Source organism: Mercenaria mercenaria, chromosome 3 (genome assembly GCF_021730395.1).
Source record: "Mercenaria mercenaria strain notata chromosome 3, MADL_Memer_1, whole genome shotgun sequence".
Lineage (NCBI taxonomy): Eukaryota > Metazoa > Mollusca > Bivalvia > Venerida > Veneridae > Mercenaria > Mercenaria mercenaria.
Genome location: NC_069363.1, coordinates 40,400,585 through 40,412,705, shown reverse-complemented (window position 1 = coordinate 40,412,705; position 12,121 = coordinate 40,400,585). Strand labels below are relative to the sequence as shown.

The window sequence follows — 12,121 nt, the reverse complement described above, 5'->3', positions numbered from 1 at the left end:
GAGAGGCAAGGTTTTTAAGTATAAAGAACAAATAGAAACATTTTTTAAACGAGAAGATAACAGCAGAACATTACCTGGAAAGAGTGACGCTAAACGTATTAAGAAAGGTCTAAAAGTTCAGTCACATGTTTTGGTTGACTACTTAGACAATCTTCATAAGAAATTTATGTCTGAGAATCCTGAGCTGAAAATATCATTATCAGCCTTTTGTCGAAGCCGCCCAGCATACATTTTAAAGGCAAGTTTCACTAGTCGTCTGGCTTGCTTATGTACAAAGCATCAGAATGCTGCTCTCACAGTAAAGGCAATGCGCAAAGCAGGAGTGGAAGTACCTTCCAACCTAGAAGTGGTGATAAAAGATAAGATAGATACAGACAAATTAAGATCGAGTTTTGAAGGTGATATTACATTATCGCAGTGGACAAGGGTAGAGATAGAAGAAAAAGGAAAGAAGAAACAAGTAACAAGAGTAGTAGAAACATCATTGCCTAAAGACAAGTTCATTGAGCATGTTGAGAACCAGATGAAAGATTTTGAGCAACATGTAGATCGAATGCGGACGCAATATGAACAAATCAGACACCTGAAACAAAATTTACCTGCTAATGACATCATCATGTAACTTGACTTTGCAGAAAATTATTCATGTCGGTCTTTAGAAGAAGTCCAGAGCGCTTACTTCAATCAAACATCGGTTACATTGCACCCAATTGTAGTTTACTACAAGGATGATAATTCAGAGCTTAAACACAAGTCGTTCATCATCGTGTCAGATGAAATGGCTCATAAAGCTTCAACTGTAATTGCCTTCATAGATGATATAATTCCCGAAGTGAAGAAGATAAAGCCGATGTTAAATACAGTTCACTACTGGAGTGATTCTCCATCTAGTCAGTACAGAAATAAATATATTTTCAACGTGGTCTCTAATCATAATAATATTTACGGAGTACAGGCTATCTGGAATTATTTTGAGAGTGGCCATGGAAAGGGTCCATGTGACGGTTTAGGTGGGAGTTGTAAAAGGCTCGCGGATGAAGCCATAAGATGCAGTAAATTTGTCATACAGGATGCCAAAAGTTTCTTTGAGTGGTCCAAAATATCAAGCATGAAGAATGTTAGCTTTCGATTTGTGTCTGCTAGTAAATGTTCAGAGAAAAATCAGTTAATCAGTGAAATTCCCCTTAAAGCAGTCAGTGGTACCATGAAAATCCATGCTGTTAAGGGACTAGGTAATGGGGAAATACTTACCAGAGATGTAAGTTGCTATTGTGCTGGTTGTCTAGAAGGAAATGTCTGCAACACTTGGACCTTAACTACAACAGCCAAACGTCAGGTAACAAACGACGACGTACATTCACTTAGCCCAAGTACTGTCAACGACTCAAGGTCAGCCGACACTAGACCAGTTACTGTCAAAGACTCAACTTCAAATGATACTGCGCAAAATACAGAGATTCAAAAATATGAAGTCGGAAATTTTATTACAGCAGTGTATGAAGGTAAATGGTACTTAGGTAGGATTCTTGATGAAGACAAAACAGAAGTTCAGGTTGATTTTATGGAATCCAAGAAAAGTCTGTTTCAGTGGCCTAGACAGAAAGATGTTATTTGGGTTAGTAAAGCTGATGTTCTTTGTAAGGTCGACGAACCTTCTGCTACAGGAAAGTCCAGAAGAATGTACAAATTAAACATTGAAACATTAGATAAGGTGAATAATCTATTTAACAGTGCTTGATATCCTGGTTATATGTCATAAACAGGCGGTATAAGTACGTTTTGTGTCAGTTTGTCGTGTTATTACAATAGTTCTTACGAGTTTCTATGTTAATGATACAGATATTTCATTTTTGAGTGATAAGTCATCACTTTCGGTTATATACCACAACCGTAACCTGCAATTATGCTACAATAGAAATATCCGTTACCAAAAAAATTCCGTTACCATAATGTATAAAGTCCACGATACATTGACATTTTTAAATAAAGATTGTAAATTGTATTTCAGATTTAAACGACATTTTAATTCCTATCTGTTTTACATTAACTTGTCATGTATTGGAATTGCAAACATATATTTAATCGACATGTGTCGTAGGATTTCTTCTAAGTACTGCCTCAAAGTAGAGACTTTTAATGATCTAGAAAATATGAAGGTAATGGTTGTTATATGTTGTTTGTGTTCATTTTAAATAAAATACAAGCTTATTGTCACAAATTAGTTCATTTTACTTAATCGTTTATACATTTTAGAAAGTTTCCTTATCTTACCCACATGAAATTTCCGATACCTTCATGGTGTGTTTTTCAAATAGGCATTTCCATCAAGTGCATTGCTATATATCCGTAACTTGTGATTTTTTTCTAATCGCAAATGAACAAAATATGATATAAAACCACTTATTTCATCATACTGTTACCTGTATAAGTACAGCAAAAATTGAATAATTTCAAATATTTACATTACTGCTTTGGCGTTTTTTCGCAAAAAAATGCATTCAAATTTGAACGCAAATATTTTATTAATTCAGTAATCGTATCATACGTTTTCATACCTTCTTGATAGGGATATTATTACTTATTGAAATATAAGCATTGGTTTGGTAACAATGATATAAATCAATGCAGTACATCTTTATATAAAGAATGATGGTGTATATCGGATATTTAAAGCAAGAGTCAGAATGCGTTTACCCCTCCTTTCTTCATATGATCATATCAGAGTCATTAAGGAAGTTAGGCATCCAGAAATTTAGATTTACAATGTTGGATACATATAAATAATAAAACTGTCATTTACAACAATTTTGTTCGAAGTTAGTTTTTCACAAAATATTTCTGGCTGATGGACTTAGTTATTGAGAATCAGTGTATACTGCAGTACAGAAAATGAGTTGCCTTCCAGTAGGGGACTTTGTATTGCATGGCAATACTTCATTTGCTTGGCTTCTTTTACTTTATCTCATTTTTGAAATGTTGCAAATTATGAATTTTAGATCAAATTGTATTTATTAAATTAACTCGCCCACATTTTTATGGTAAATTGGAGATATGTAAATGAAGCATGCTTTTGATAAAGGAAGATTCTATATTTCTTGTACACTGCAGTTTCCCTTAATGTCCTCTACCTGCGTATCTAGTTTGAATAAATTATCTATAACAATATTAGAGTTATTTTCTGGATAACTGAATGTAAAAAATTATATAATTCAAAAAGTAATAATGGGAAAGTTAGTTTCTTATAGCATGCACATTTTTGTAAATGTTTAAATGCTGTCCGTCATTGTGTGAAGATTTAACACAAATTCATGCATAGTTTCAAACTTATTGCCCTAACAGGAAGGTGTCCGGTCATATACGGACAGACGGGCAGACAGACAAGTCGTGTGATTACCTCAGGGCTTCTGTCAAGAAATATATAAAGAGAAATGCCTACATTTTGAATATATTAGAAATATAGTTATACGGTGTTTTTGTTTTGGTAGTTTTTTAATCGTAATAAGCAGTCTAAATAAAGATGGTTTATTTTTTTACAAACATTTCGTTTGAAAAAAATATAATAAATAAAACATTTTTTTTTTTGCTTCGTCAAAACAAAAAAATCAAAGTGGTGAAATGGCATATATTTCTATCTTGCCAACTTGATAATAACAATAAATACATTCAAAAGTACTGCTTTACTTATAAACATACATTTGAAGTTATTTCACATGCCATGTTCATTTATCACAATTGACGCAGTTGATTTTGTTATATATTAAATGACGTAATGGTTAAAGGAGCAGGAAACCGTGAACAAAACAAACCAAAATATGCTATTCTTATTTGAAAGAATTAGGAACGTGAATGCCTTGAACATTGACCATAAAATGAACGTTTTTGTTCGCATATTGCGTTTGGAAACTGTAGTGACATTGCAGTGTCTTCAAGTGTCTTGATTACAAAATGTAATTTCCATGTTTTGTCATTGTTGTGACAGTTAAGTGGCATAATGTGAAAAGTAGAGGACACTGACAAATATTTATGTCCCTGAAACATAATTCTATGACAGCTTGGAATAAATTAAAATAGAATTCGATTTGTTTAAACTGACAGCGATATATTTTATTTCATTCGCAAAAACCAATTTCTTTTTCGCCAGTGGATACTGTAAGCGGTTGGAAAAGGCTTCATTTTGTTGGCTATCAGACTGAGTATACATGTAAAGGTTCTAAAATTTTACAGTGTAGTAATGCTAACAATTGCAACTATCAAAACGTCATCACCAAAAGGGTTTCAGTGACTTCAGTGAAGGTTTGGTTAAGTTTAGATTGCGCGCATGCAAGGAAAATGCCATCTAGAATACAAAATAAGCAACATTCTGATACACGAAAGACTCCTATCTTAATCCTTTTGACATTAAAGCACTACCTTGAACCCTGAAATTAAGCAGATTTTCATCCAAATACTCTCTTCAGACCTTGTCCAGGACATTACCAAAGTTTAGCACAATACTCAAAAATACAATGAAAACACTGTGATTTTGATTGATATCAAATGGATTCTGCAAGAATGAGCCGAAACTGCATATAAGAGGAAAAATCACCTTTATTAATTATGCCAACATCCCAGTAATAACTAATACAAGAAAATAAGATCCGTTGGAAGCAACAAGCAAAATAATAGCGGACCAAGTTTGATTAAGTTTATTCATGACAATTAATGGTAACACCCGTCATACCCTAGCACCGGCTTAAGCGGAAATCTATTACAATAAAATGATCCAAAGGTAACAGAAAATACTACAACACATAGTCCAAAAACGGTGATCAAGTAAGGTTTAACTCATGAAAAGACTCAGTCAAACCGAGTCTGTTATTACTCTGCTTTGTAGCATTTTATGCTTCCAATGGACCTTCTTACAGTTTTTTATATCACAACATCTATCTTTAAGTACCGTGTGGCGGCTGTAGAAGTCTCCCTGTAATAATTTCTTGTCCTTTGGGATCATGGAGTCCATTCAATACCTGTTTAAATAGATTTCCGCTGAAGTGGAAGGGATGCGAGAGGTGTTGCCTTTTCCATAACCTCTCGACGTGAACAGACTCAGTCAAACCGCATCTGCTATTATTCTGCTTGATTGCATTATGTGTTTCCAAAGGACCTCTTACAAGTTTTATTAACTATCACAACATAAATTTTTAAGTGCCGTGTGGTAGCTGTAAAAAATCTCTCCATACCTGGATTCAGTGTTGTTATATTATCTGGTCCTTTGGGATCATAAAGTCCATTCGATATCTATATAGTACAGTTCCACTTAAGCCGGTGAAAGGTGTTTATGCTGCCTCGTTATTGGACCGTGGACCAAACGAAACAAAGTCAAACAACGAACAGCTAGTATTAACACTTTTATTCACTGTGTACTCATATGCGAATATTGCCGTGTGAATGTGTGTGTGGTAAAAGCTGAAACAATACAAAAGAATGGTCTTACTATTAACCCTAACACATTTTGTAAACTAAGATTTTACCAAAATTACACAATTTTACAATGACATAGCCTTTTTAATATTCTATATTGCAAATGTCTCTCTTTAATAAAAAACCCTTTGAATATTTTATAAGTAGTTTATAAACCTGACAAATAAGTAAATTCACCCATTTAAGTAACATTTACGGTGTTTAAAATATAAATTTCCTAGATATTACTTGTGTACGAAAAGTCTAAGTACGAACCCCCATTTCAACATTCTTGAATAAAATGTTCATACAACTGTCATAGTTACAAATTACAAGCAGAATAACAGTAGGGGATAGTGCTTTCATAAAATACCTACATCGATGCGACTGAGAAGGCATCTAAGAAATTACAGGCTGGATTTCTAAATAAATATATGGTAGCAGCAAGCTACGCGCCACTTTAAATAACAAAAAAACACGCGATGTGCCTAAAACCTGTACGACTACGCAGCGGAAAATTCAAGTCGGCTTTTAGGTTACACGATACAAAATTTCAATCCAGCACACTCCCCACCTGTTATTAACAATAACACAATACGACTTCATAATAACAAAGCATTCGCAGCAAATAAAAGAAAATACAGTAACCTCCCAAAATCAAAACCGTTTATGCCACATGTCCTTATATCGAGGTTACACTGTATTTCGTATTTTTTTTTGCATTGTTTTATCTGTATTATACAATGAATACATGTTTTATCTTCCAAAAATTACTATAAATTTTAGTAAATCAAATATTTGAACTTTAGATCTATAATAAAACTGAGTATATAATGGTAATCTTAGAATGCTTTTAAGGCTAAAAGTAGATCTATAGAGACATCATTACTTAATGACAATATTAAGTATATTAATACAAATTCAATTCTTTTAACTGAACTCGCTTTTTTACAGTCTGTGCAACATTTATATAAAATAAAAAGATCAATGAAAACAAGGTTATACTATAAACCTTACAGTTTCCACTTTAACAACTGACACAGAATACCTCGCTGTAATTAATTTTCAACAAGAAGTACTAGATTCACTATAGGACGTGTATAAAATGTCTTATTTCCATTTTTCACAACACAAACTTCTACTTTTCTCACACGGTCATCGTGACTAGGGAATTCACGCGTAACACGTGCTAAAGGCCAATTATTTCTAGGGATTTCTAAATCCTTAACCAGAACAACATCACCAACTTTCAATGGAGTTTGCTCTTGACTCCACTTTACACGTTTCTGCAATGATTGCAGATATTCCTTGTGCCAACGGGACCAAAACTGATTGGCCAAACACTGTACTCTTTTCCACTGATCTTTATACAAATCTTTAAGGTCTATGTTACCTGAGGGAAGTTCTTCATTTTCGAACTTTTGAGTTAACAAACTGGATGGACTCAATATCTGAGGAGTATTTGGGTCATATGATTTAGGGGTTATAGGGCGAGAGTTAATCATAGCAGACACTTCTGCCATCAAGGTGGTAAGTACCTCATGAGTCAAAGTTTTGACAAGTAACAACATTGCCTCAAGGATCCTAGGAGCTACCCCTATCATTCGTTCCCAACTGCCACCCATGTGTGAACTATGAGGACTATTGAATAACCACATAGAACCTGAACGTTGCAAATAGTTTTGCATGGTAGTCTTCAACATTAATAGCCTCAGCTTGAATATTATGAATGGCCCCTACAAAGTTTGTTCCACAATCCGATCGATAGACCTTGACCTTACCCCTTATGGACGTGAACCTACGAAGAGCATTAATAAATGCCGAGGATGATAGGTTTTCAATGATCTCTATGTGAACAGCTCTAATGGTGAGACATGTAAATAACGCTGCCCAACGTTTGCTTGAAGCCTGACCACCCCTAGTACGTCTAGAGACAATTTGCCAAGGACCAAAGACATCAACTCCAACATAACTAAATGGTGAAGCTTGCTGAATCCGGTCAAGTGGTAAGTCCGACATTTTCTGACTAGCAAAAGAACCTCTTAACCTCCTACATGTAACACAGTTCTGAATAACAGAAGAAACCAATCGTTTGGCTCCAGTAATCCAGAAACCGGCAGTCCTCAAAGCGCCCTCGGTGAAATGGCAACCATTGATGATATACAGACATATGGTAATGTATAACAAGCAATCTAGCTACTGAGTGTTTTCCTGGGACAATAATAGGTCTTTTTTCTTTGTCCGGTAGTTCACTACGATTAAGCCTACCACCTACATGTAACAACCCATCAGCACCAAACACAGGGTCAAGAGATAAGATACTACTTTGTCTACTAAGATTCTTACCACTTGAAAGATCCTTTATTTCACTAGAGTAAATGTCCTCTTGAACTGTACGCAACACATATAAACTAGCTTCTTGTAATGAGCCCAAGTCATTTGGACAAATATGCCAACCTTTACAAGGAAGTCTACTTTGAACTGACCTAGCAATATGTTTAAGTGTAGATACAGCTCTCACTAAACTTTGCCAAGTTGAAAAACGCTCGAACCTATCATTCAATGATCTTTGGGGTACTACTTTAGTAGCACTAACAACTACCTCTTTACGGATTTCCTTATCACTCTGGGGATTTACAAGAGGAAAGTACTCTGGTAAAACTACATCCCGCAACAAGAATTGAGGTCCACTTAACCACAAACTATCAATCAACTGTGCAACACTAGCTCCTCTACTACCGATATCAGCCGGATTCTTATCAGAACTGACATAACTCCACTGATTTGGACTAGACACAGAAACTATTTTCTGAACCCGATTACTGACATATGTGTAGAACCTTCTAGAACTGTTGTTCAAATATCCTAAAACAAGTTTGCTGTCAGTGCAAAATCTTACATCAGTTAAGTCTACTTGTAGCTGTTCAGAAACGGACCTATATAACTCGACAGCAAGTACTGCGGCACAAAGTTCTAACCTAGGGATTGTGTGACCTTTTTCTGGAGCAAGTTTGCTTTTACCTGCAACAAAACCAACATGTTTGTTTCCTTCTTGAGTGAAACCAACTACATACACTACAGCAGAAACAGCCTTCTCAGATGCATCTGAAAAGGTATGTATTTCAACCCTAGCCATTTCACTTAAAGACCCAGTCAAATAACATCTTGGAACCTGAAGTTTTTCCAGATCTTTAAGATTTTCCTGCCAACTCTGCCATTTTTCTCCGATGTTATTGGGAACAGGCTCATCCCAATCAAGCTTTAATGACATTAAATCTCTAAGTATAAATCTACCTTTAAGAACTATGGGAGATACAAAGCCTAGAGGATCAAAAATACTGTTTACTGTAGACAGAATACCTCTCTTGGTAAAGGGTTGAACCTCACTATTTGGTTTGAACAAGAAATGATCCTCTACAATATTCCAGACAATACCTAAACTACGCTGACTTGGTAAATTGTCAGAATCAAGATCCAGATCCTTTAAACCTTGGCAAGCTCTTCTACGGGGAAACATTTCCTCACTTCTGGGTCAGTTGACACAATCTTGTGTAAGCGTAACTTACTCTCGCCTAAAACTGATTGAGTTCTTTTAAGCAAATCAACAGCTTTTTCTACAGAGACCTGTGAAGACAGACCACCATCGACATAGAAGTCTTTCTCTACAAATTCGCGAACATCTTCGTCAGAATTTTCTACAGATTTACGAAGACCATAGGTAGCAATAGCTGGTGATGGGCTATTACCAAAGACGTGCTTACACATACGGTATTCGACTAATGGTTTGATTGCGTCGTTGTCTAAAAACCAAAGAAACCGCAACAAGTTTCTGTCGCTCTCTCTAACACTGAACGAATAAAACAATTGCTCAATGTCTGAAAGTATTGCAACCTTGTCTTTTCTAAAGCGGACCAATATCCCAAAAAGACTATTTGTAAGGTCAGGGCCTTGTAAAAGTACAGAGTTCAGTGACGTACCTTCGAATACAGCGGATGAGTCAAACACGACTCTTACTTGGTTAGGTTTGCGTGGTTGGTATACGCCAAAAATGGGCAAATACCAACATTCTTCATCTTGACCTAACTTGGGTGAAAGTTCAGCATGACCTTTACTTAAAAGCTGTCCCATAAACTCAAAGAAATGCTGTTTCTTAACAGGTTTTTTCTGAAAGCTCTTTAACAAAGTCTGTGACCTGTTTACTGCTTGAACCTTGTTGTTGGGTAACTTATCCCGAGGAGAACGAAAAGGTAAAGGAACCTCCCAATTACCGTCAGACCTTTTCTTGAACTGATCATCCATAATACTCAGAAATTCCCTATCTTCAATGGACAATGAGACCTTATCGTCATCATGGGTCTTGACAAACAATGGATCTTGGACAGTCACGGACATGTGATCACAAGGTTTGAACAACGATGTACGACCGTTGTTAAGTACATGTGTTTTATGAACATTGACAGTATCTTGAACATAAATTTGTCCTAAACATAAGTTACCAATAACAACCCAGCCTAATCCTAGGCGTTGAGCAAAAGGTGCTCCAGCTGGACCTACATCTTGATCTAGTACATGGTGAGCTTCTACAACATCTCTTCCTAACAACAACATAATGTCAGCATTTTCATCAAATTCTGGCATGTAATTTGCAACATTTACTAGATGCTCGTGACAGCGAGCTTCATCTGGAGTACAGATCTCATTTTTGTTATCTGGTATCTGATCACACTCAATGAGTGTTGGTAGTGCGTGATGGACTGAACCATCTAGAGACTCAACCACACATTGTTTTGCTCTACGACCACTCTTATTTACAGAACCACTACATGTTTTAAGTACAAAATCATAATTTTCACCTTCAATCCCTAACAGACTAAACATTTCAGATTTCATGAGAGACTTGTTACTTTGCTCATCAATAACAACGTAACATTTGACTATATTATTGGGATTGTCTACAGTATACATATTGACAAGAACAATTTTTGCACAAGATTTTGTATCTTCACATATTTCTGTACAATTGTTTGTAACAAGCTGGTTGGCTGTCCTCTCCCCACCTTGACTTTCACCATACGCAGCATCTTGAGGTGTAGTAGAACTTCTTCCAGAGTCAACAGGAGAATCTCGATGCATGATAGTTGAGTGAGATTTTCTAGAACACACTGAACACTCAATTTTATTTTTACACTCGCGTGCCATATGCTTATCATTAAAACACCTGAAACACAGCTTTTTCTCATTTAACACTTTTCTTTTCTCTTCAAAAGATTTACTCTGAAATGCCCGACAATTTTCCAAAGAATGATTTGCTTTGTGTATATGACACTTTATTTCGGTTTGCTCGGTTTTGTGAACTGACACAGATTTCCCATTATGTTGTTTGAGGTTTCCTGTACTCCTGGCATCTTGTTGACTTGACATGCTTGAAGAATCAAAGTAGAAGCTTGGATCGTTCCGAATACGACTCTGATCGTGAACGAACTTGGCAAGCACACTAAATGGTGGAAATGGCACATTATTTTCAATTTTGTATCTAGCTGCTACTGTCGTCCATTTTTCTTGAAGGTTGTGCGACAATTTTGAAATGATCGGATTAACACCAACAGCTGAATCGAAGTATGACAAGATAGTAGCGTATCTAGAATCTTCTTTCAATCCTTCGATTTGTGACAGAATATCTGATAGATCATACAACTTTGAACAATTCATCATCGAAATTTTGGGAAATGCCTCTAACTTCTTTACAGTGGCATTGTATACATTTTCCGGTGATCCGTAACGATCATCCAAGCGGAACCATATCTTTCTAAGACCTTCAACTGGATCAATAATATATGCCGTCTTTATAGAAATAGCTTGCCGCTTCGACACAGGACCCAACCATTTTATCAAGAGGTCGATTTCTTCTGAGGTAGAAGCTCCGATTTCTTTAACCACTGCTTGGAATGTTGATTTCCACGACTGATATGTTTCCGGTTGCTCGTTGAAGGTCGATAATCTAGACATTAAGATGTCTTTCCTCAAAAAAAACTATGTAAAGTCATTTATTGTTTGTGACTCATCTGTAGGTGTTCCGTCTGGTTTCATGTGGACAGTTGGTGTGGTCCTAACATATTCTTTCTTTACTTCGCTGTTACCAGGAACCGACAAACCTTGTTGAGTTGAAATGAACATTGTTTTTTTAACATCAGGATTAACGGTCGGAAGATCATCAAATTCACTATTAACTTCTGACTGTTCTGAAGCTTGTAGCTCAACTTCAGCAATGGCTCCTTCTTGTGTTTCTTGCAGTAGTTTTAAATCTATTTCTAGATTTGCCTTCTTTCTTTGACTTGCAGCTGCCGCAATTTTTTCCTGTTCTTCGATCGCAGCCTTTTGACGTTCTAATTCAGCTGTTTTCTCAGCATACAATGCTTTTGTTTTTAATGTCTGCAGTTTTGATGATGAAGTTGACCTTCTTGACCGCCCTGTTTTTGTAGAAGAATTTTCTGCTCTTAGGAGTTTGAATTCTCTGATTCTTTTCAGGAAATCATCTGTTATTTGTCTATTATTGTTAGATAATTGAATCAAATTTTCAAGTAACTGTAGACTTTCAGTTATCTTAACACCTTGCAAGTATCTTTGATATTCAGTAACTGTTACGTCATAAACGTTGAACTGTTTAATAATTTCGTCTTTGACA

General features: G+C 35.8%; 2 protein-coding genes across 2 annotated transcripts; both read right to left on the bottom strand.

Moving 5' to 3' along the window:
• Positions 1-7,489: 7,489 nt before the first annotated feature.
• Positions 7,490-8,710, bottom strand: LOC123549880 (uncharacterized). Its single transcript, XM_045338324.2, has one exon. The coding sequence runs from the start codon at positions 8,708-8,710 to the stop codon at positions 7,490-7,492; it is 1,221 nt and encodes a 406-aa protein (XP_045194259.2).
• Positions 8,711-8,922: 212 nt separating this feature from the next.
• LOC123549881 (uncharacterized) lies at positions 8,923-11,445 on the bottom strand. Its single transcript, XM_053539667.1, has one exon. The coding sequence runs from the start codon at positions 11,443-11,445 to the stop codon at positions 8,923-8,925; it is 2,523 nt and encodes an 840-aa protein (XP_053395642.1).
• Between the last annotated feature and the right edge of the window lie 676 nt (positions 11,446-12,121).

What these genes read in the sequence shown, in the direction of transcription:
- LOC123549880 (XM_045338324.2), bottom strand. Translation starts at nt 8,710, where the DNA reads ATGTCATTAAAGCTTGATTGGGATGAGCCTGTTCCCAATAACATCGGA.
- LOC123549881 (XM_053539667.1), bottom strand. Translation starts at nt 11,445, where the DNA reads ATGTCTAGATTATCGACCTTCAACGAGCAACCGGAAACATATCAGTCG.